The sequence below is a fragment of the Aquarana catesbeiana genome, linkage group LG13 (genome assembly GCF_042186555.1).
Source record: "Aquarana catesbeiana isolate 2022-GZ linkage group LG13, ASM4218655v1, whole genome shotgun sequence".
Classification (NCBI taxonomy): Eukaryota; Metazoa; Chordata; class Amphibia; order Anura; family Ranidae; genus Aquarana; species Aquarana catesbeiana.
In genome coordinates this window covers 168,398,472-168,422,783 of record NC_133336.1, presented here as the reverse complement: position 1 = coordinate 168,422,783, position 24,312 = coordinate 168,398,472, and the positions used below count along the sequence as shown (strand labels likewise).

At 41.5% G+C, this 24,312-nt stretch overlaps 1 protein-coding gene across 1 annotated transcript in view; it reads right to left on the bottom strand.

Annotated features, from left to right (window-relative positions):
- Window positions 1-24,312, bottom strand: part of LOC141116581 (NACHT, LRR and PYD domains-containing protein 3-like) — a 176,248-nt gene that overhangs the window by 139,159 nt on the left and 12,777 nt on the right. The window contains exon 2 of the mRNA XM_073608975.1: window positions 15,384-15,606. Within this exon, the coding sequence (XP_073465076.1) occupies window positions 15,384-15,606 (223 nt within the window). The remainder of the gene's footprint in view (window positions 1-15,383; window positions 15,607-24,312) is intronic.

Here is a 24,312-nt window from a genome sequence, read left to right as displayed (position 1 = left end):
TTTTTTTTTTCATGTGGTCACTGCTTTTTTTTTAACTCCCTTTCCTAAAGATTTGGGGTTCCTTGGATGGGAAGTGAGGGGAAATTTCCTCAGTGTATATAATGCCAACAATAAAACATCTATAGATAAAGAGGGTTTTCTTTCTTCTGGCCCCACTATTCTTGTTACTCTGGCATGTGTGCAGATGTGCCAAAGGGCTCTTCCCATCTTTTAGATCCAACCAAAACCCTGTGGTACATGTGATTATGTGTGAGAAGGAGGGAGTAGTATGGTTAAACCAGTTAGTAGTAATACCCGTCCCTCTCTGACTTTTTTGGCCATTAAGGGCATGTACCATGTACCAGTGTCACAAGCTCAGGTGTCTTACATGTCCAACATGGACAGAGAATTTACCACCAAGGATAAAACCTATATGCATTAGGAGTTCTAGAATTGTTCCATAGAATTTTTCATATATTGTCTCTTTTGTCCATGTGGCTTCCTTTATGTGGGACACACAGGAAGAGATTAGGAGAGCATTGTTGCTCTGTTGAAGATGGCATAGCTACATTTAGTATCCCCAAGCATTTCTTGGAATGTCATAAACAATCCTCTGCCAATTAGAAAGTTTGGGCCATCAAATTGGTCCCTCAGAGTCTCCCTAGAGCAGAGCCTTTTAAACGACTTTGCAAAATCGAGACTGGTGAGAGAGATCCTAGAGACTGTGTGCTGCTGCTATCCCTCTTATGCTAGAGTCAGCGTGTTTAAAGGGGAAATTGTGTCTCACCAGAGCCCTTGCTCAGAACTACAAGCCCTCTGCTGGAATGGATATGGTACTTGTAGTTCATTTATTCACTCACAGGAAACTGTGAATTAATGATGTGGCCATGTGGGCAGAGCCTGTCTGCCCCAGGGGACATGTATCAATGCAAAAATATTTTTAAAAAAACAGCCGTTTTTTCGGGAGCAGTGATTTTTTTTAATGCTTTAAGTGAAACAATAAAAATTAAATATTCCTTCAAATATCGTGCCTGGGGGGGTGTTTTATATTATGCCTGTAAAGTGGCGCATTTTTCCCGTGTTTAGAACAGTACCACAGCAATATGACATTTCTAAAGGAAAAAATGTCATTTAAAACTGATCGCGGCTTTAATGAATTATCGGGTCTCAGCAATATAGATACAGATAATTGAAAAAAAAAAAAAAAAAGGAGCATGGGACCCCACCCCGTCCATTACCAGACCCTTTGGGTCTGGTATGAATTTTAAGGGGAACCCTGAATCAAAATAAAAATAAATAAAAATTGTGTGGGAGTCCCCCCAGAATCCATACCAGACCCTTATCCGAGCACGCAACCTGGCAAACTGCAGGAAAAGAGGGGGGATGAGAGAGTGCCCCCCCTCCTGAACCGTACCTGGCCACATGCCCTCAACATGGGGAGGGTACTTTGAGGTAGGAAACAAAATGAGTGTAGTGCTAATATGACAAATAACCATATATTATATAGTATAAAAATCCTAAGGTTCCTCAAATCAGCACATCAAAATGTGTGGGGGGGACATAAAAAATATATCAATAGATAATAAAGTCCTCAAAGCCCTCAAATCAGCACATCAAAATGTACTGAAGAAACACCACAACCGAAAGTGAGGAGGCTTACCGGAACGTTTGAACCCAATAAAACGTACGTTCAATTGGGTCAAACAAGCTTGAATCCTGAATTGTTGATGAAGTTCCGTGGAGGATGGAAGGAGATCCAAGGATAATCTCTGTGTTGATGTAGGCCTCTGGGGTGTTATCTGCAGTAAATGATGATTACATTGGGCAAGGAGAAACAAAAAAAGGCCACATAGTGTAATCCCATATGAAAAATGTATATCAAATTTATTAAAAAAAGAAAAACACTCACATGAGCAATGGATAAGACACAGCGCTGTGCAAGTAAAATGGCGGCAGTGGGGTCCTACCCGACGTGTTTTGTCTCCTTGGACATCGTCTGGGGGGATCCCCCACTGCAGCCAACAAGATTTATATAGCAAATGTAATCCCCAATCTGAGAGTCAACTCACATTGGATTCGGCATGTAAACCATGCCACTTCCGGTATCTAGGTAAGATGGCCGATCGGCGTGCGTTCCATTTAGAAGTCTCTAAATCAATTTCAGCATTACCTCAGCATGTCCAACGTATTTAACGTGGGAGGCTTTGGATAATATGTGGAGTGTCAGTGGTGTGCCATGCAGACAGAACAGAAAGTAAAGTGAAAACAGGAAAGCGCGAGTGCGCTGAAAGTGAATGGCATGACGTCACAGGCATGCGCCCAAAGGACGGTGGTGTGTTGGTGTGTGCGAAGGGGAATGACGTAATTCCCCTCTAGTGGAAGGTGTCCCGCGCCAACATACACTGGCATCATGCATCACCCCAGTAACAAAAGTCACATGCTCTAGGCAGTGGGGTGACGCACAGAAGGCACACTTACTGGGTGGCGTATCAAAAGGGCGTGCTGTGCCGATGCATCATGGCATCATAAGTCACCGTGGCAATGGAGTCACATGTCCTGAATACCGGGATGACGTTCGCAAAGCACCATAACAAATGGGATCATAATGAACAGTGACGGGAAAAGTAAAAAACAGAAAAAAACTTGACCCGGACAGGCATAAATTGTGTTACAAATTATGTGAAATAAATAACCGTGGGTAGAGGTGTGTATAAATTAAATGCGTGTGCCCACGAATGGGAAATTTTTTTTTTATTTACACGTGTGTATGTGCTTGCGAAAACATGTAAAAAACATGTGTATAGTGAGAGGTGAAGTGAAATTCAAAATATGTTGAAAAAAATATTGAATGGTTTTTTAAGGGAATAAAAATTATTCTATCTCGATGTGTATATATAGAGTGGACTCTCATGAGGGGATCATGTGCTGACAGTTAAACATATAAAAAGAGGGAACTTCACCCCTATGTTAGACAAATCTACACATGACCCAAAACATGTGTAGCATAAGTCCATAACCAAAAAGAACCCTAAAGTTCAAAACATAAAATTGAAAACCTATGTGACAATATATATGAAAACTCTGTATGTGAGCGTCATATTTGCACATGAAAAATAGAAATGATAATGGTAAATAAATACAAGGAATATGTGTACCCAAAAAAGGTGTATTAGAATAAAATAAAGAGTAGCATATATGTACCTAAAAGTTGTATTGAAATAAAGCAATGGAAAAGGAGAAAGATAGGCATGCAAACAGTTTTCATATATATTGTCACATAGGTTTTCAATTTTAGGTTTTGAACTTTAGGGTTCTTTTTGGTTATGGACTTTGGGTCATGTGTAGATTTGTCTAACATGGGGGTGAAGTTCCCTCTTTTTATATGCTTAACTGTCAGCACATGATCCCCTCATGAGAGTCCACTCTATATATACACATCGAGATAGAATAATTTTTATTCCCTTAAAAAACAATTCAATTTTTTTTTCAACATATTTTGAATTTCACTTCACCTCTCACTATACACATTTTTTTACATGTTTTCGCAAGCACATACACACGTGTAAATAATTTTTTTTTTCCCATTCGTGGGCACGCGCATTTAATTTATACACACCGCTACCCGTGGTTATTTATTTCACATAATTTGTAACACAATTTATGCCTGTCTGGGTCAAGTTTTTCTGTTTTTTACTTTTCCTGTCACTGTTCATTATGATCCCATTTGTTATGGTGCTTTGCGAACGTCATCCCGGTATTCAGGACATGTGACTCCATTGCTGTGGTGACTTACGATGCCATGATGCATCGGCACAGCACGCCCTTTTGATACGCCTTCCAGTAAGTATGCCTTCTGTGGGTCACCCCGCTGCCTAGAGCATGTGACTTTTGTTACCGGGGTGATGCATGATGCCAGTGTACGTTGGCGTGGGACACCACCCACTAGAGGGGAATTTTGTCATTCCGCTCCGCATACACCAACACACCACGGTCCTTTGGAAAGCATGTCTCGGGTGCATGCCTGTGACATCATGCCAATCATTTTCAGCGCACTTGCGCTTTCCTGTTTTCACTTTACTCTCTGTTCTGTCTGCATGGCACACCACTGACACTCCACATATTATCCAAAGCCTCCCACGTTAAATACGTTGGACATTCTGAGGTAATGCTGAAATTGATTTCGAGACTTCCGGTCTCAAAATGAGGCATGGAACGCAAGCCGAGCGGCCATCTTACCTAGATACCGGAAGTAACATGGTTTACATGCCGAATCCAATGTGAGTTGACTCTCAGTTTGGGGATTACATTTGCTATATAAATCTTGTTGGCTGCAGTGGGCGATCCCCCCAGACGATGTCCAAGGAGACGAAACGCATCAGGTGGGACCCCACTGCCGCCATTTTACTTGCACAGCGCTGTCTTTTATCCATTGCTCATGTGAGTGTTTTTCTGTTTTTAATAAATTTTATATACATTTTTCATACGGGATTACACTATGCGGCCTTTTTTTTTGTTTCTCCTTGCCCAATGTAATCATTATTTACTGCGGATAACACCCCGGAGGCCTACATCAACACACAGATTATCCTTGGATCTCCTTCCATCCTCCACGGAACTTCATCAACAATTCAGGATTCAAGCTTGTTTGACCCAATTGAACGTACGTTTTATTGGGTTCAAACGTTCCGGTAAGCCTCCTCACTTTCGGTTGTGGTGTTTCTTCAGTTCATATGCTTTTTGTATTTTTGATACATTTTAATATGAAGTCGCATATATATTGAGGACTCTCATCCCAACAATCTACACAATACATTTCCTGAGAACTTTGAGGACTTTATTATCTATTGATATATATTTTTTATGTCCCCCATCACACATTTTGATGTGCTAATTTGAGGACTTTGAGGACTTTATTATCTATTGATATATTTTTTATGCCCCCCCCCCACACATTTTGATGTGCTGATTTGAGGAACCTTAGGGTTTTTATACTATGTAATATATGGTTATTTGTCATATTATCGCTACACTCAGTTTGTTTCCTGTTCTATGCTTATATCCTATTGGCTGTTAGCTGCTTACTATTCGGGTAGCGCAGAATTACCTGTTATACTCCGGGTGCTTTGGGGTAGCCCCCCAAAGCACCTTGTCCCCATGTTGATGGGGACAAGGGCCTCATCCCCACAACCCTTGCCCGGTGGTTGTGGGGGTCTCCGTTTTGCTGAGACCCGACAATTCATTACAGCCGCGATCAGGTTTGAATGACAATTTTTCCTTTAGAAATTTCACTTTGCTGTGGTACTCTTCTAAACACCGGAAAACGGCGCCACTTTACAGGTATACTATGGACACCCTGCAGACACGATATTTAAAGGAATTTTTCATTTTTATTGTTTCTCTTTAGGCATTAAAAAAATGACTGCTCCCGAAAAAACAGCCGTTTTAAAAAAAAAAATTTTGCATTGATACATGTCCCCTGGGGCAGGTCCCCAAACACTTTTTATGACAATAACTTGCATACAGTATAAGCCTTTAAAATTAGCACTTTTGATTTTTCATGTTAGTGTCCCATAGACTTTAACGGTGTTCCGGCAGTTTTTGAATTTGCCGTGAACACCACATATTGTTCACTGTTCGACGAACAGGCAAACACCCAATGTTCGAGTCGAGCATCGGGCTTATCCCTAGTGCTCAATTGTAACATTGCAAAGGTGAATTTATCCTTTAATCTCTGTGAAACTATACCTGATTAGCTTAAGTATGAAAAGCAGTGGTGGAATTGGAAGCATTGTGTGTGATTGGAGTATTTACAGTGCCTTGAAAAAGTATTCATACCCCTTGAAATTTTCCATATTTTGTCATGTTACAACCAAAACTGTTAATGCGTTTATTGGGATTTTATGTGATAGACCAGGAATCTTCAGCTGTTGCAGAACTACATATCCCATGAGGCATTGAAAAACTCTGACATTCACAGACATGACTAAGCATAATGGGAATTGCAGTTCCTGAACAAATGGAGGGCCGTAGTTTGAAGACCCCGTGATAGACCAATACAAAGTGATAAATAATTGTGAAGTGGAAGGAAAATGATAAATGGTTTTCAATATTTTTTACAAATAAATGTGTGAAAAGTGTGGTGTGCATTTGTATTTAGCCCCCTTATCTCAGATACCCCTAACTAAAATCTAGTGGAACCAATTGCCTTCAGAAGTCACAAAATTAGTAAATAGAGTCCACCTGTGTGCAATTTAATCTCAGTATAAATACAGCTGTTCTGTGAAGCCCTCGGGTTTGTCAGAGAACCTTAGTGAACAAACAGCATCATGAAGGCAAAGGAATACATCAGACAGGTCAGGGATAAAGTTGTGGAGAAGTTTAAAGCAGGGTTAGGTTCTAAAAAAAAAAATATCCCAAGTTTTGAACATCTCACAAAGCATTGTTCAATCCATTATCCAAAAATGGAAAGAGTATGGCACAACTGCAAACCTACCAAGACATGACCGTCCACCTAAACTGACAGGCCAGGCAAGGAGAGCATAAAGCCTCTTACACACGATCGGATTTTGCGACGGGAATTGTGTGATGAGAGGCTGTTGGCGGAAAATCCAACCGTTTGTACGCTCCATTGGACAATTGTTGTCAGATTTTCCACAAACAAATGTTGGATGGCAGCCTTTAAATTTTTCCAGGGACAAATATCTGTTGTTGGATTTTCCGAGCGTGTGTACAAAAGTCAGTTGGACAAAAGTCCAAAGTACAAACACGCATGCTCGGAAGCAAGGACGAGCCAGAAGCGGTCGGTTTTGTAAACTAGCGTTCATAATGGAGAATTCACATTCGTAACGCGGCAAATTATGAAATCTCGAAATGCAGCGCACATTCTCTTCTTCTTTAATGGGATAATAATGAAGCTGCTTTGCTGGTGGTACTGATGGAGTTCTGCCAAATGAATTTTAACCACTTAAGGTCCAAACCCCTTTCTGAGATTTGTTGTTTAAAAGTTAAAAACAGTTTTTTTTTGCTAGAAAATTACTTAGAACCCCCAAACATTATAATTTTTTTCTAACACCCTAGAGAATAAAATGGCGGTCATTGCAATACTTTCTGTCACACCGTATTTACGTAGTGGTGTTATAAGCGCATTTTTTTGGGGAAAAAATACTTTTTTAATTAAAAAAATAAAACAGTAAAGTTAGCCCAATTTTTTTATATTGTGAAAGATAATGTTACGCCAAGTAAATTGATACCCAACATGTCACGCTTCAAAATTGCGCCCACTCGTGGAATGGCGACAAAATTTTGCCCTTAAAAATATCCATAGGCAACATTTGCTCTACCTCACATGTGTGGTTTGAACACCGTTTACATATGCGGGTGCTAGTCACGTATGCATTCGCTTCTGCATGCAAGCTTGGCGGGACGGGGCGTGTTTAAATTTTTTTTTTTTTATTTGACCTTTTTTTTTTTATTTTTACACTGTTCTTTAAAAAAAAAAAAATTGTGTCACTTTTAAACTTTGTAAACATCCTTGTAATAGAGAAAAAGCATGACAGGGCCTCTTAAATATGAGATCTGGGGTCAAAAAGACCTAAGATCTCATATTTACACTAACATGCAATTAAAAAAAAAATAATAAAAATTTTGTCATAAAAAAAAAAAAAAAATGGCCCTTTTAGAGCTATGGACGGGAAGTGATGTTTTGAAGTCGCTTCCACCCTGCAATGGTATGGAGACGGGTGGGGGCCATCTTCCCCTCACTCATCTCCATACCCAGGAAGGACAAGGATCCGATCGCCTCCGCGGCTGCGGTAAGTGGCGTAGGGCACTGGAGAGCGGCGGGGGGGCACTCTCCCACCGCCGATAAAAGTGCAGTGAATCTGCCACAGAGACCACTATTATCGGAACACGGACCACCCGCTGAAGAAGAGGATACCGGGGTTATGGCAGCTAGCTGCTCCCATAACAAAGATATCTCTCTTCAAAGTTAGGACGTATATCGGCTTGCAGCAGTCCGGAAGCGGTTAAAAGGCTTTTATATTCTAGTGATATCAAGAATAATATTATTATGCTTCTTTTTTTTTCTGGGCAAGTTACCACAACACCATTATCCCGTAGTTTTTAAGATCAAAGATACAACTATTTTGGTGTCCCTTGTCAATTTTACATTGTATTTTTTAAAACTGCCTACTCCCAAACTGTCATTTGAAGTAAAACACATAGCCAAGTATTATTCTCCAAATTTTTTTTATTGTGAACTAAAAAAAGAAAACAAAATAAAATAAGACATGCTATCTGCCAATAGATCTTAACCAAAAATGCATCAAAAAATATAGAAAATATACCAAATCAAATCATTATTCAACTAAAAAATAAAATAAAAGCCTCATGCGTGGTGAAAGCAGGGGTCCATCATCTGGAGACAATTCCAATAATCATCCGGATTATTCTCCTCGAGCTCCTGCAGCAAAGGCATATGACATAATTGGTCACAATTAATAAAGCAACCAATTTTTGGTCCAAGAAATCCTCCTCCTCCTCAAAGCGATAACTCCAAGGCCAATAATAAATAACACGTTATCTCCTCCAATTCCGCAACATGTTTCGTTGAGGAACGGCCGTTCAGAAACAAACTGAAAAGCGCGAACTGAAAAGCGTGAAATAAAAAGCGCAAAATGAAAAGCACGAAACACTCAAACTTCTACTAAAACGAAATTAGCAGAAGGGGCCCAAAGGGTGGCGCTAAAGAGCTGAAAAACCACATAGTACATCAGTATATTCGTGTTTGTTGGCCGACAATTCCTGGCCATTTGTATGCAAGACAGTTTGGGGCCAACGCCCTTCGGAAAAAAGTCTTAGTTGTTTTCTGCGAAAAATCTGATTGTATGTACGAAGCTTTAATCAGAGAAGCAGCCAAGAGGCCCATGGTAACTCTGGAGGAGCTGTAAAGATCCACAGCTCAGGTGGGAGAATCTGTCCACGGGACAACTATTAGCCGTGCACTCTACAAATCTGGCCTTTATGGAAGAAAGCCATTGTTGAAAAAAAAACATAAAAAGTCCCATTTGCAGTTTGCGAGAAGCCATGTGGGGGACAGAGCAAACATGTGGAAGCTGCTCTGGTCAGATGAGACCAAAATTTAACTTGAATTGAAATGTGTCTGGTATTGTTGCCAGCATGTCTGGCTGAGACAAATCCAACCTGATCTTTATGTATAAGACTAGGGATTGTGCGAGTACATCTATTAGCAAGAATTCTAGTGAATATTTTATAGTCTGAATTGAATAAGGCTATGGGGTGATAATTATCAGAGAGGGATGATTCTTATCTGGTTCCAGTATAACTGTAATAAAAGTGTTCAGGAACTGGGAGTGGGTAATATGACCTTTCATCAGGGAAATAAATACATCTAGCAAGTGTGGGGCAAGGGTCGGAAAAAAGGATTTGTAATAGGAGTATAGGAACCCATTTGGTCCTAGGGATTTGTGAGCTGGTAAATATTTGACTACCTCTGATAGCGCTTCAATAGAGATAGCAGAGTTTACTAGGGAGAGGTTAGACAATGATAATTTTGGTAGGTGTAGAGAAGCAAAAAATGCATCAAACTTCTCTTGTGTAAAATGAGAGCAAGAATCTTAGGATAAGCAATTATATAACCTATGATAAAAGTCTCCAAATACCTTAGCCATAGTTTGAGGGCAGTAGGTAGGGATGCCATCAGGTTGCATAAGGGAGTCAGGAAAGGAATGGAAAAAAATGGGGTTTGAGTTTAATTACTAGCATCCTATGGGGTTTGTTTGAGTATTCATAAAATTTCTGTTTAGCCCATAAGAGAGATTTGGCAATTGTGCTCATATCTAAAGTCTTAATACGTTTCTGGAGAGAAATAATGCGTAGATTAACCATGGTAGGGGGAAGAAAGCAATAAAGATTTCACTTTTCACAGTAGAGAGAGAGAAGAGAGGACCTTTGAAGGATATTCTCTTTCTTCAAATGAGAGCCTGCGGAAATATATATGGGCCTTTTGAAAAATGCCTTATGTGTTTCCCATAGGTTGGAAACCCCGGGCACTGTATTTCTATTTAATTGAAAAAATTGAGACAATTCCCAGGTTAATTGATCTTTAATGACTGGGATGTGTAGAAAAGATTTGTTAAAACGGCAGTGGCAGGCTTTGGAGGTAGGTGTAGCGCTGCCCTCTTGAGAGTGGCAAGATAAATCAATACCCCTCTGGTTATCCTGACCCTGTGAGTTCTGACACCCTGGGTTCAAACATTTTTTTCCTTTAGATAACAGTAATAAGGAAATACACCAGAATTTATTAAATCAGAAATAGTTTACTCAATGAGATGATAGTAAAATGAACTAAGTTTACACTTTAAAATGTTGTCTTCCAAAGAATGAATCCTAGAAGTGATAGTTGTTCCACTATCAATAACAAACATTCAACAGTAAGCACTATAATCTCTGTGCTCAGATAAGTGCATATAATGCATATGTGAATAAGTTACAGGAGAGCAGAGGAATGGCTCTTATGAGTGTCATACCCCTCTCTACTGTTCCTTCACATATAAATGCTAAAGCTGTACTTGTTTATCTGCTGTTCTGCAAACAAGAACCAGATTACAATTCAACCTGCTCTTACAGAGAGTTATTGGTGACCTGTAGCTCTACAAGCTTCAGTAAAACAAATCCCTGAAGTGGGGAGGGAGGTAAAAGTAGTCATGTGTTGCAATCCAGTTAATCCTCAGCTAGCTCTTAGGTCTTTAATTGCGTGCAAGAAATATTGGATGGTAAAGCAAAAGTAGTTGATCCAATAGGTTGTGTATAACCAGCAGACAATCTTCCTGTGTAAATCAAAACTGTATTCACAGTGATCACTGCCTTAAAGATGTTACATTCTGTGGAACTACAAGCAACAGCGATTGCTGATGATGGATGATGATCTCTCAGGAATGTCGCTCAAGGGATGACATCTGGCCTCCACTGCACCGCAACATGGCTCACACGAATCCAATATCTCTGAAGGGTGGATGGAACAAGAGCGGCTTCCAGGCTGCTGCCAGACAGTGAAGGGGAACTGTCTGCAGGTGTCCCTCCAGCTAGTCACTGGGTAACTCAGCCAGAACAGGCCACGACTCAGCTGCAGCTCACCCTGGAGCAGATTTCCTGCATGCAGATCCACACTGGTCCCTAGAGTGCACACCATGCCTCAAGCCTTCCCTCTTATAGTTTCTCCCAGCGGTCTGCTCTTCTCTATCAGCCAGCTGGTAGTTGTAGTTTCACATAATACAGTCAGAGAGTGAATCCTATCCGTATGGACTACATGTCCCAAGATGCTTTGCTCGGTCTCGTCTCTTAATTAAGTAACAGGACAAAATGCTTGGCACATCAATACAACCGGACCCAGCAACAGCACTTCTCAATCTAAAACCAGACTCCCTATCCCACAAACAATTCAAGCTTTTTGTCCTACTCCTCACAGCAGCAAAACAAACGATAGCTAAAGCTTGAAAATCCCCCTCTTTGATGGAAGCTGAGGCTAAACACAGGGTCAATCACGCAATGATAAGTGCCAAAATGTAAGCCATTGAAAAAGATCAGGTCTCCAAATTTCACTCACTATGACAACCCTGGGTCTCTCATGGCTGACTTTGGACCAAACAGTCCTTTTTACCATGGTAGCACATATCTATTTATATATTTACATATATATTTCTCCTTCTTCTCTCCCCTCTTTTCATTTCTCTCCTCTAGCAATGAAGCTCTCCCCTTCTTCAGCAACACACAGACTCCCTCCCTCCAGATACAGCCCCTTCTATTACTACTCAATAAATTTGTTTTGCCTGTATTCCCACAGTTGCTGAATACATTGTTTCTCTGATGACCTAGTTCACCATTATATTGGAAATCTCTTGTTATGCATAGTAAGCTCTGGTCATCTAGCTGATCACGCTGTACTGAACTTCATTTTCTAAATTCATGTTTGCATACTTCTCATCTCTGTTATGATTTGTAAGCCCAATTAAATCTTTTAACAAGAAGTAAGTAACAAGACAGCCGAAACTGGAACACTAGAGGGAAACCCCACAGCGTCTTTTGGTTGCAGCAATACATAAGTATCCAGCTCCTGGCTACATAGTTAAGGTAAGGTTAAAAACCACAAATGCATGGTCTGACCAGGTAATAGAATTGATTTCAAAAGCATACTGTATTTGCACAGTGGGGACGTTACAAAGAAGTTGTCTAGAATACAATTTGCGGGGGGACTGAGTAAAACAAATTGTTTCTGAGTGGGATGTTTAAACTTCCAAACATCTAAGAACTTGTGAGCTTTGACAAGTTTACGAAAAGAGGAAGACAACCAAAGTACCTTTGTAGAAGGGGTGGATTGATATGATAAATGTCAATCCTTCACAGGAGACATGGCCATGTTAAAAAATCACCTCCAATAATCATAAAAGGTTGGAAAAATGTCAGCATTTTCTCAAAAACCTCTGTAAGAAAGTAAATCTGACCTGAGTTGGGGGCATATACAGTTAACTGTTAACCAATGTAAGAGATTGGGTCATGTAGTCACAATCCAGGAAAATAAACCTATCATGGGGTTCCAAATATGTAGATTCAATCCGGAAAGGGCAAGACCGTTTAATCAAAATCATCAAGCCAGCTTTCCAAGTAGGATCAGAAGCAGTAAAGAAGTGTTTAGATGCAAACGTAAAGGAACCTCCTGCGCAGAAGTGTGTTTCATGGACCATGATAACATCAGCCCTGAGGATTTAAATTCTGCAAGGCCAACCATCCCTTTTGGATGTAGTTTAGACCCTTAACATTGAAAGAAAGAAGGCATAGAGCCATAGCAAAACAATAAGCATATACCAGCAGAGGGTTACCAATGGGGAATGGCGCCCATGATGTGTAGAAGATAGATAACACTAAAAAACATAATAACCAACCATTATTAACTAAATAGTCCAAACAAGGTAAAAAAAAGACCTGAAAAAAAAAAAAAAAAATTAGCAGTAGGCAACCTGAAAGGTGAAGCATCTCGGGGTTCTGTGGTTGTGTCCATGGATAGTAGAAAGGAGCATGAAGACCTCCATGATCTGGCAGGAAGGGTCCCCACCATCTAACGGTGTGGAAAACAAAACTTTTGAAAAGGTAACCAGTAAAACAAAAAAAAACACAGAAAGTTTATCCCATGGGTATGGTAGAGTATCCTTGATTAGGGATTCAAAGCACCTGAATGGCGCAGTAACAGACAAAATTTAGAGATAACCATTGGATATAGAAGGTGCAGTCAAGTTGGATGTCTGGAGGATGAAGGACGTTGAGGCATTGAGGGACATTTTTGTTATCTCTGCCGAGCTGCAGTCCAGATTTTGCTAGAAGCAGATGTTGGTCTATATGTGATGGGTGAAGGCAAGAGATCTTTTGGAGGAGGTGGTAAACCCAGGTTATGGAGAAAAGCCTCACTTTCCTAAAGGTCACATATTGGAATATTGCACCCCATCATTAGACACAGAAAGGCAGGGGGTTTAGGGGCCAGAGACCATTGGGCCCTATCCATACACCAGTCAATATCACAACTATGAGGGGCGAGGGTGGTGAAGAGGCCTAGAAGGTATGAGCAAATGGCAGGGTCTCCTACAGTTTTTGGGATACTGCGAATCCCTAAATTGTGGCGCTGCTCTCTATTTTTAAGGTCTTCTTGTTGCGTCTGGAGCTGGGAAACAGTTTATTTAAAGTGGTTGTAAACCCTGTTACACCACTTGTACCTACAGGTAAGCTTATAATAAGGCTTACCTGTAGGTACTGTAAATATCTCCTAAATCTGCACGATTTAGGAGATATTTACCATATATCATCGGCACATGCACACTGAAAAAAACAGCTCGCTCGTGCCATTTCTTCAGCGGCGTGCTGTGACTGGCGGCTCCCGCACACATGCACCGGAGTGACCTCATCACGACTCCGGCCAATCACAGCGCTGGAGCCCACGAACCCAAAAATAACTCTGGGAGACATGTTGCCGGTCACAACGGTGTGTGGGGCCGCTGCAACAGCTTCGATCTAAGGTATTTCATAATGAGCTAGTATGCGATGCATACTAGCTCATTATGCCTTTGTCTTACAGGGTTTTGTATTTTTTGGGTGGGTTTACAACCACTTTAAGTGAGGCATTATCTTCCTCCAAGACATGTACATACTGCACTAGTTCATTGAATTTAGTTTCTAGATTTGTCTGTACGCTCCCCCAAATGAGCAATCTCACCTATCAGTTTTTGGGCAATTTTCCCCATCTCCTTGGTAATATTGTGGGTGATGTTCTGCAGCAGCGCTTGCAGTTTTATGTCCAGGACCTCTGCAGCCAGTGGGGTGGCTGTCTTAATATGTCGGGAGTAGGAGGCAACAAAGAAATGTCCCCCTTCAGCCCCGAGAGGGTCCGTGGGTTTCAGCGGGTTCTCTCACATACTCAAGGAAGGGGGATGCAGGCCCGAGAACAAAGCGGTCCTTGGTAGGGGGAGGCGATACTGGTTTCTGGCATAGCTCAGCTATGAGTAAGCATCATTTGATGTGAAATGCTTTAGAGATTTATTCCTGTTTTATCCACCATTGATGTGACTGTACTTTGGAATTTTAATCAATTTTGTCAATAAAGATGCCTTATCCATGGAGTGCGGCAGTCCAGGATTTCTTTTCCCCTTCTACACATCAGTGCAGAGCCAGCACCTGAAAGTTCGCAGTAGGGCAGGAGCACCTATTTCAGGTGTGGAGGCTTTGGGAGCGGCATTTCCTTTTTGACCAGTCCAGAGACTCTGAAAGACAACGTAACTCAGATCACCTCCCAGTCCAGAGACCCTGAAAGACAACATAACCCAGATCACCTCCATTTAATACCAGACCTTACACCAGTCCAGCGCTATCTTATATGCACACTAGATATATAAATTTGATAATAATTAAATTTGCCTATGTGTACGGTAAATATCGAATTTTATGGTTAGTTACATTGCTAAGCTTTAGCGCCTAATCATATTGTATCCTATATGATGCTATTGTTAAATATTTTTTTATAAGAAAGGCCTGCTGTGAGCACCTATTCTTTGAACTCACCTATTGTGATTTTCCCACTTAGATGAATAAATCTGGATAATCTCAGAACTGTGTAGCTTTAAATCCTTCATTATTTCTACGTCATTGCATCCATGTATACTGTATATCATCTATGTAAACTATACTGTAGATTAACTTGCAGGAATGATTTATCAAGTCAATTAATGGATTAATAGATATAGTCAGTATTTGAGGTTTCATATAATTAGTTAAATTAAATACAAAATTATATTTCACTAAAATGTATCATATAAATTAAAGATAAACAGTGACTGATCTCTGATTACCAGGACTGATGGCTCTTCTCCAGCTCTCCGCCATGTTTTTACTCACTCTTAGTTCTTCTACAGCAGAATCCCAGTCATGCTTTGGAACACCTAGACACAGAGGTACATTATGACTTATGGCTACAATGTTGTCCAGATCTCCCAGAAGAAGTGAGGTGTCTGAGGCTATTTCCTGCTTCAGACTGAAATCTTTGTGGATCTTTTCATAACAGTATATCCAAAACTAAAAACCAGAGGCAGGTACACAGCTTTTACTTTACTCCGTACAAATATAAGGACTACAAATTGATGCAAATCTGTAGACATTAAAGAATATTTAAACCCAACATGTCATATTCCTAATATGTGCCTGCTGTACAACGTATAATCTGCATTTTACCCTCACAGAAGTACAGAGAATTTTTTTTTTTTTTTTTTTTACGATTTGGAAACCTTTATTGGGGAGAATGTAATCTTCTCTAAAAATTTCAAAAACAGTGGATTTTAACAATTCCTGAATATCATTTACCATCTATATACTGTAGTTGGCATATGAATATCTCTAGGGGGTAATTTAGGAGCTTGATTAGGACCTGTAGTAGGGTGAGAGACGATAGGGGGGAGGCTGCAGTAATAACCACCCAGTTTATTGTAAAAGGTTATGCAAAAGATATGAAAAAGATATTTTGAATAAAAATGTTAAGGAGGTTGAGAAAAAATGTAAAGTTGTTGAGGGATAAAGGAAACAGGACAATATGGATAATGAATTTAACCACTTGCTTACTGGGCACTTTATACACCCTTTCTGCCCATGCAACACTGTACTTATGATATTTTTATAATTTTTTTTATGTTTCAATGATTTTTATTAAAGTTTTCATATAACCGTCACAAAGATGTCAGCATTACATTGCACGGCGGCCACAGTATATCATAAATATAAACTATGCAAGGAGTCTACCTCTTGTATATTCAGAACCAATAAGCCTATACTGGTATAGGCTGTACCTTGTTTGTTCCAGTGTTTGTGGTGTATAAAACATATTTTGCTGTGGATCTTCTACCTTAATCCTTATATTGTAGCCTATGGCCATGGCCATGCGCATGCTCTATAACATAGGCTTTAGAATGTAGCCCACCTCCCGGGAAACACCGGCTCCCCTCTATCTATTGGGGGGGTCCGGCCCCCTCGATACCGGGGGGCCCCTCTAGACCGCATTAAGTTATTGTCTTACCGAGAAAAGAAAGAGACTAGATCTCGAAAGAAAAGAAAGGTCGGGGGTCAGGGAGAGGGAAGGGGGGATGGGGCTCCACGCTCTAGACCGGTCCTTCAAGAAGGGTCCTGGTTTGTGATCGTTCCGGGATCATTCATCAGGTATCTGATCCATGGATCCCATACTTTATTAAACAATTTCATTTTATCTTGTACCATTGCTGTTAGTCTTTTATTTAGCATAAGCCATGACATTTTGTGTTTAAGTTGGTCAAACGGTAAGGCTGCAGACCTCCAGTTTCTTGCTATTGTGACTTTAGCTGAAATAAATATAAATGTAAGAAGCCTTCTTTGATATTTTGAGGCCTCTGCTACCCTGCCGCCCAGGAGTGCGTGCTTCGCGGACTTCACCAGGTTAATCCGGGTGAGTGTGTATATGAAATTATAGACCCTGATCTAAAATCTTCTGACCTTGGGGCATGTCCACCATATATGATATGCTGTCCACATCTGGCCACATCCTTGAAAGCACTCCGGGGTGGCTCCAGGGAACAAAAGTGGCCAGTCTTGCCGGTACCATATACCATCTCAATAAAACCTTATAGTTAGCCTCTATAATGAAGGTGTTGGTGAGTGATCGAGACGCTGACATTACAATCGAGTGCCAGTCTTCAGGATCCAAGTTTTCTTGAAGATCTCGTTCCCATAGCATCATGTATTTCAGTTTTGTCGAGATATATGTCAATATCGTATATATAGCAGATATATGACCCCTGAGTTTGTCATATTGTCTACACATATTTTCCATAGGAGTCATTGTTGTTAAATCACCTTTATGAGCTAGAGTATATAATGGTGTATTTGGGTGAATCTGTAATGTTCAGTATTTGGCATTTGGTATTTTTCTATCAAGGTTCTCTCGGTCAGCATACCTTTGTGGTCACAGAGGTCTGCTATCCGTATTAGACCCTTGTTGGTCCACCATTCGAACGCAGGGGGGTAAGGCCCAGGGTGAAGTCTCTATTTCTCAATAGAGATGTTAGCGGATTATGGGGTGACTTGAATTTCTGAGTTCTTGAAAGTCTATCCCAAATTTCTAGTGAGAAGGAAAGGGTAGGGCATAATATGATCAGTCTCTCCCTCATTGGCAGCCACATAATATGTAAAATTGGGTTAGAATGACAGGAATAAGATTCCATTGTCATCCATATAGCTTGAGGTTGTTGGGAGTGGAATTTAGTAAGTTGGGCCATTTGGGCTGCGTTAAAATATTTCAGTAAATCGGGCAGGCCAAGTCCCCCTTCCTGTTTTGGAGTGTAAATTGTACCTTTGTTCACCCTGGGCCTCTTGTCTCCCCAAATAAACTGAAGAATCTTTTTTTGGAATGTCTGCAGGTCGGAGCGGACCAGTGACACAGGTACAGTACGAAATAAGTATAAGACCTTCGGCAATACATTCATTTTTATTGAGTGTAGTCTACCAAACTATGATGGGGGGATGTATCTGCCATCTGGCTAAATCTTCTATCAGTCTTTTGAACAAAGTGGGATAGTTTTGTTTATATAAGGTTCGTATAGAGGAAGTTAGTCTTATTCCTAAGTACAAAAGAGCTTCCGGCTCCCATTTAAATTGGTGGGATTGTTCGAGCTCTATCTGGGTGGACCTCTGCAGAGAAAGGTTCAATGCTATAGATTTACTATGATTAATTTCAAGGCCCGAAATTTCCGAAAATAGAATATAGATTGGGGTGGGAGGTGATAGGTGATGACAGGGTCAGTAGGAGGTCGTCAGCGAAGAGTAAGCACTTATGTTCCCTATCGCCACATACAATGCCCTTGACATCTGGACAGGTTCGGATCTTAATAGCCAATGGCTCTATTGCTAGGGCAGGGGACAATGGACAACCCTGCCTAGTTTCTCTCCTAATATCAAAGGATTGGGATGGATATCCCCTGAGCATTGAGGATGCTGTGGGGGTTTCATACAGTGTTTGAAGGAGGGCCAGAAAGCGCTCGCCAAACCCAAAACGATCTAGCACGTCCAATAGATATTCCCAAGATAAGGAGTCGAACGCCTTCTGGATATCCAACGAAAGCAGCATGCCCTGTCTAGGTCCCTTACTATCCCAATCAGATTGGATAACCAAGATTAGATTTATAATCCTGGTCCGATGCTTGGCAGTTTGGGACAAAACCTGCCTGGTCTGGGTGAATATATTGTGTGAAGAAAGAATTTAATCTAAGGGCTAGAACTTTAGTAATTATTTTTAGATCAGTTTTGATCAGGGAGATTGGGCGATAATTAGCGCAGTCTAAATGATCCTTTCCCGGTTTTGGTAGAGCATGTAGATACGCTGCGTTCTCGTGTTTGGGGAATTTGTTACCCCATCTCAGATCATTAAAATAAGAATATAAGTGGGGGACTAAAATTTCTTGATATTTTCTATAATAATGACCTGAGAAACCATCTGGACCTGGGGCTTTAGAGGGGTGTATAGTTTTGATAGCCATCCTGATTTCCAGATCCGTGAATTCTTTATCCATCTGTTCTGTATGGGCATGTGTGAGCTGGGGTAGCAGAACGTCTTGAAAGAACGTTGCTGCCTTGGTTTGTGAATATTTATTTGGTGGGCTATATAGCTTAACATAGAAGTTGTGAAATTTCCCGGAGAATCAGTTCAGGATTTTGAGTGGGGTGCCCTTTTGATAGTCGCAACTTAGGTAAAGTTGGTGTGTATGTTCGGGGTACTAACTTTCTAGCCAGCATTGTGGTTGGTTTAGCCCCCTTTGTATAATATTTGTGTTTGGACCAGCGAATATGTTTCTCTGCTTGTTTTCTCTGCTTGTCAAGCTTAAGTTTAGTGCTAGTCTCACTTCATCTATCTTATGTCTTATATCTACCTGGGGATTTGTATGTTGTTCTTTCATTAGTTTGTCTAGGTTAGCTTCTAATTGCTTTATTGTTTGTTCTCGGGTTTTTTTTGCTCTGGCGGCTATTTGGATTAATCTACCCCGTATAGCAGCTTTGTGGGCCACCCAATTTATCATAAGGGACGTTTCCGATGACTTATTGGTCCGAAAATATTCCTGTAATTCTTTCTCAATTTCAGTGTAAATTGTGGGGTCATTTAGTAGGCTTGCATTAAGTCTCCATGACAAGGGATGAGGTTTGATCCAAAGTCCCGTTGTGGATATTTTAATTAGGTCGTGATCAGACCAAGGGTTGGACAGAATCTTAACTGATGTTATGTATGGGAGTAAGGGAGTATGTACCAAAATGTGATCTATCCGGGAGTAGGTATGGTGTACCTGTGAAAAGTATGTATAATCCCTGACTGTGGGTTTTTTTTTCCCTCCATTCATCAATCAAGTCATAGAAATGGAGAGTAGGTGCTACCTTACTGCTCCCAGTTGGTGGTCGTTTAAGAATCATTTTGGTGGGGTCTGATTGGTCCATAATCCTATCTAATGGTATGTTGGGGTCTCCCCCCATGATCACCTGTCCCTGTACTCTGGGCATCAATATCCTAAGCATTTTTCCAAAAAATTCCGTCTGTCCAGAATTGGGGGCATAATATGATATGAACGACACCAGTTGGTCATGAAGGCGTCCCACCGCCATAGGGTACCTGCCGTCTTTATCCTTAACTATAGTAACGGTGTAAAGGGGGTCCGTTTAAAAAATCAGACTGCTACTCCTCCTTTTTTTTCCTGTCCAGAGGCTATATAATATTGTGGATATTTGCTATTCAGATATCGGGGGGCGGAGGTTTTAGAGAAATGGGTTTCCTGCAATAGGAGTACATCAGCTTTTTGTGCATGATAGTATTGTAAAGCTTTGGTTCTTCTAGTAGGGGAGTTAAAGCCATGAACATTGTGGGTGATTACTGCATAATCAGTGGGGTATGTCTTAGCCAATGTGGTAGGGCTTACCTTGTGTCACATAATGATACGATGCATTTTCTGGGATAGGTTGAATCAGCCTCCTTATCCTCCAGGACCAAGTTATGAGGTTAGAGCGTGGAGCCACGATTCGGGATGAAGGGTGGGATGAGGAAAGAGTGGGAGAAAAAAAAGACAAGATGAATTAAGAAAAAATGATCATTAGGCCTTAAGCCCGTGTTGTCTCTCTTAGTAAGCATTAACGTGTTCACTTTAATTTGGGATTCAACCCCACCCGGATGCAATGTCCGGGAGTGTGTGTGCGAAGGTACCCTCATCCTCGGAGGAAGGTAGTCTCGTGAATGGGTGGCATGTATGGCCGCCCCAACCCAAATAACTGTAACTTATAGGCAAGCAAACAGAAACTTGACTATTTCTACTATATTCATGTAAAACTTTTTGGATGTACTGCACCAGTCCCCCCCCACTCTCGAGGGCAGCGAGTCCAGGGCAGGCGCATTCCCCATCGGTCACACCTACCCTGGCTTCACCAATCCTGGGGGACCGCATCTGTCTCCCCCTCTGAGGGAACAGGTGCAGCACCTTACCATCCCATTATAACTCACGGCAGGCAACGTATAGCAAATAAATTATGATCTAACAAATAATCGATCAGGCTATGCGGTAACCAGCACTGTTCTCATTCAATGGAGGTAACTGTGTTTAAACCACTGTCATTTGTGGACTTTAACCGGTCAAACTTAAAGAAACTTTGGCGCTCCCCGTTCAGGGGAAGTGGTGGTTATCATGCTCAGGTAACTCAGGAATAGGGATGAGCCGAACACCCCCCCAGTTCGGTTCGCACCAGAACCTGCGAACGGACCGAAAATTCGCACGAACGTTAGAACCCCATTGACATCTATGGGACTCGAACTTTCGAAATCAGAAGTGCTCATTTTAAAGGCTAATTTGCATGGTATTGTCCTAAAAAGGGTTTAGGGACCTGGGTCCTACCCCAGGGGACTTGTATCGATGCAAAAAAAACTTTTAAAAACGGCCGTTTTTTCGGGAGCAGTGATTTTAATGATGCTTAAAGTAAAAAAAAAAGTGAAATATTCCTTTAAATATCGTACCTGGGGTGTGTCTATAGTATGCCTGTAAAGTGGCGCGTGTTTCCCGTGTTTAGAACAGTCCCTGCACAAAATGTCATTTTGAAAGGAAAAAATCTAATTTCAAACTGCTTGCGGGTTTAATGTAATGTCGGGTCCTGGCAATATGGATGAAAATCAGTGAGACAAACGGCATGGGTACCCCCCAGACCATTACCAGGCCCTTTGGGTCTTGTATGGATATTAAGGGGAACCCCGCACCCAAATTAAAATAAGGAAAGGTATGGGGCCACCAGGCCCTATATACTCTGAACAGCAGTATACAGGCGGTGCAAACAAGACAGGGACTGTAGGTTTGTTGTTAAGTAGAATCTGTTTGTAATTTTTAACGGGTACATTTTTAACGTATTTAACTCCAGCCAAAAAATCTTTTTTAAGCTTTTTGGAAAACATAGGGAAGGGTTATCAGCCCTGTGACATTTGTTTTGCTGTCTTTCCTCCTCTTCAGAAGATTTCACCTCACTTTTTGTCCCAATGACAAATGTTTTTTGAAAATTTGGGGTTTTTTGTGGAACAAGGATTGGAAAGCATCAGTGGAAAGGAGAAATGTTTTTCCCATGTTAACTCTTACAGGAGAGAATTTTCATTCCTAGGGGTAGATTTCATCTCACGTCCTGTTGTCTCCTTCCGTTTGCAAGTAGGAGTCGTTTGTAAGTTAGATGTTTGAAAGTAGGGGCCTGCCCTATATACTCAGCAGAAATTTGGGCCTTAGGTGTTGTTGTGGCCACAACACTGTAAGCCCTCACAGGGCCCTGCTGTGAAATATTAGATCAAGAATTGTAATTACATGCCCCTGTTGAACAAGGGCAGAAAAATTGGGCCTTTGGTGGTGGTGGTGCCACAACACTGTAAGTCCTCACTCGCTCTTGGTGGGTGCAGAAATGGGCCCTGCTGTGAAATATTAGATCAAGAATTGTAATTGCATGCCCCTGTTGAACAGGGGCTGAAAAATTAGGCCTTAGGCACTGGTGCTGGTGCCACAACACTGCAACCCCTCACAGATACTCTAGTTGGAACGCAAAAATGAGCCCTGCTGCAAAGTATTGCATCAAAAATTGTAATTACATGCCCCTGTTAAACAGGGGCTGAAAAATTGGGCCTTAGGCACTGGTGCTGGTGCCACAACACTGCAACCCCTCACAGATACTCTAGTTGTAACGCAGAAACGAGCCCTGCTGCAAAGTATTGCATCAAAAATTGTAATTACACGCCCCTGTTAAACAGGGGCTGAAAAATTGGGCCTTAGGCACTGGTGGTGGTGCCCAGAACCAAAAATGTTCTTACAAGCTATCAGCGTGATGATTGAGGAGGAAGAGGATAATTACTCAGGGATAGTCACTCAGCATCAGCATAGGCAGTCTTTGAAGGGATCTGAGATTTAAAAAAAAATATTCGGTTACATCAGCATCAGGTGCTTGGTAGCTGGTGGTGATCCAAGACTGATTCATTTTTATAAAGGTCAGTCGATCGACCGAGTCGGTGGACAGACGCACCCTGTGATCGGTTACAAAGCCTCCAGCAGCACTGAATGTGCGTTCCGAAAGAACGCTGGATGCAGGACAGGCCAGTAGCTCAATTGCATACTGTGCAAGCTCTGGCCAGTGATCCATCCTCAAGACCCAGTAACCCAGAGGATTTTCGGTGGGAAAGGTGTCCAAGTCAGATCTTGCCCCTAGGTATTCCTGCACCATGTAAAACAGACGCTGGCGATGGTTGCTGGAACCGATCATACCTTGGGGCTGCGGACCAAAAAATTGTCTGAACGCATCGGTCAGACGGCCACCTTCTCCACCGCTCCTTCTTTGACTCACCGAAGCCTCAGCAACACGTTGTCCAGAAACAGGAGTTTGTAACCTCCCAGTCTCTGGGAACGCGTTGCACAGACCTTTCTGCAAGGCCTCCCGAATAGGGATGAGCCGAACACCCCCCGGTTCGGTTCGCACCAGAACCCGCGAACGGACCGAAAGTTCGCACGAACGTTAGAACCCCATTGACGTCTATGGGACTCGAACGTTCGAAATCAAAAGTGCTAATTTTAAAGGCTAATTTGCATGGTATTGTCCTAAAAAGGGTTTGGGGACCCGGGTCCTACCCCAGGGGACATGTATCAATGCAAAAAAAACTTTTAAAAACGGCCGTTTTTTCGGGAGCAGTGATTTTAATGATGCTTAAAGTAAAAAAAAAAAAGTGAAATATTCCTTTAAATATCGTACCTGGGGGGTGTCTATAGTATGCCTGTAAAGTGACGCGTGTTTCCCATGTTTAGAACAGTCCCTGTACCAAATGTCATTTTTAAAGGAAAAAATCTCATTTAAAACTGCTTGCGGGTTTAATGTCATGTCGGGTCATGGCAATATGGATGAAAATCAGTGAGACAAACGGCATGGGTACCCCCCAGTCCATTACCAGGCCCTTTGGGTCTTGTATGGATATTAAGGGGAACCCCGCACCCAAATTAAAATAAGGAAAGGTGTGGGGCCACCAGGCCCTATATACTCTGAACAGCAGTATACAGGCGGTGCAAACAAGACAGGGACTGTAGGTTTGTTGTTAAGTAGAATCTGTTTGTAATTTTGAACATTTTTAACGTGTTTAGCTCCAGCCAAAAAATCTTTTCTAAGCTTTTTGGAAAACATAGGGAAGGGTTATCACCCCTGTGACATTTGTTTTGCTGTCTTTCCTCCTCT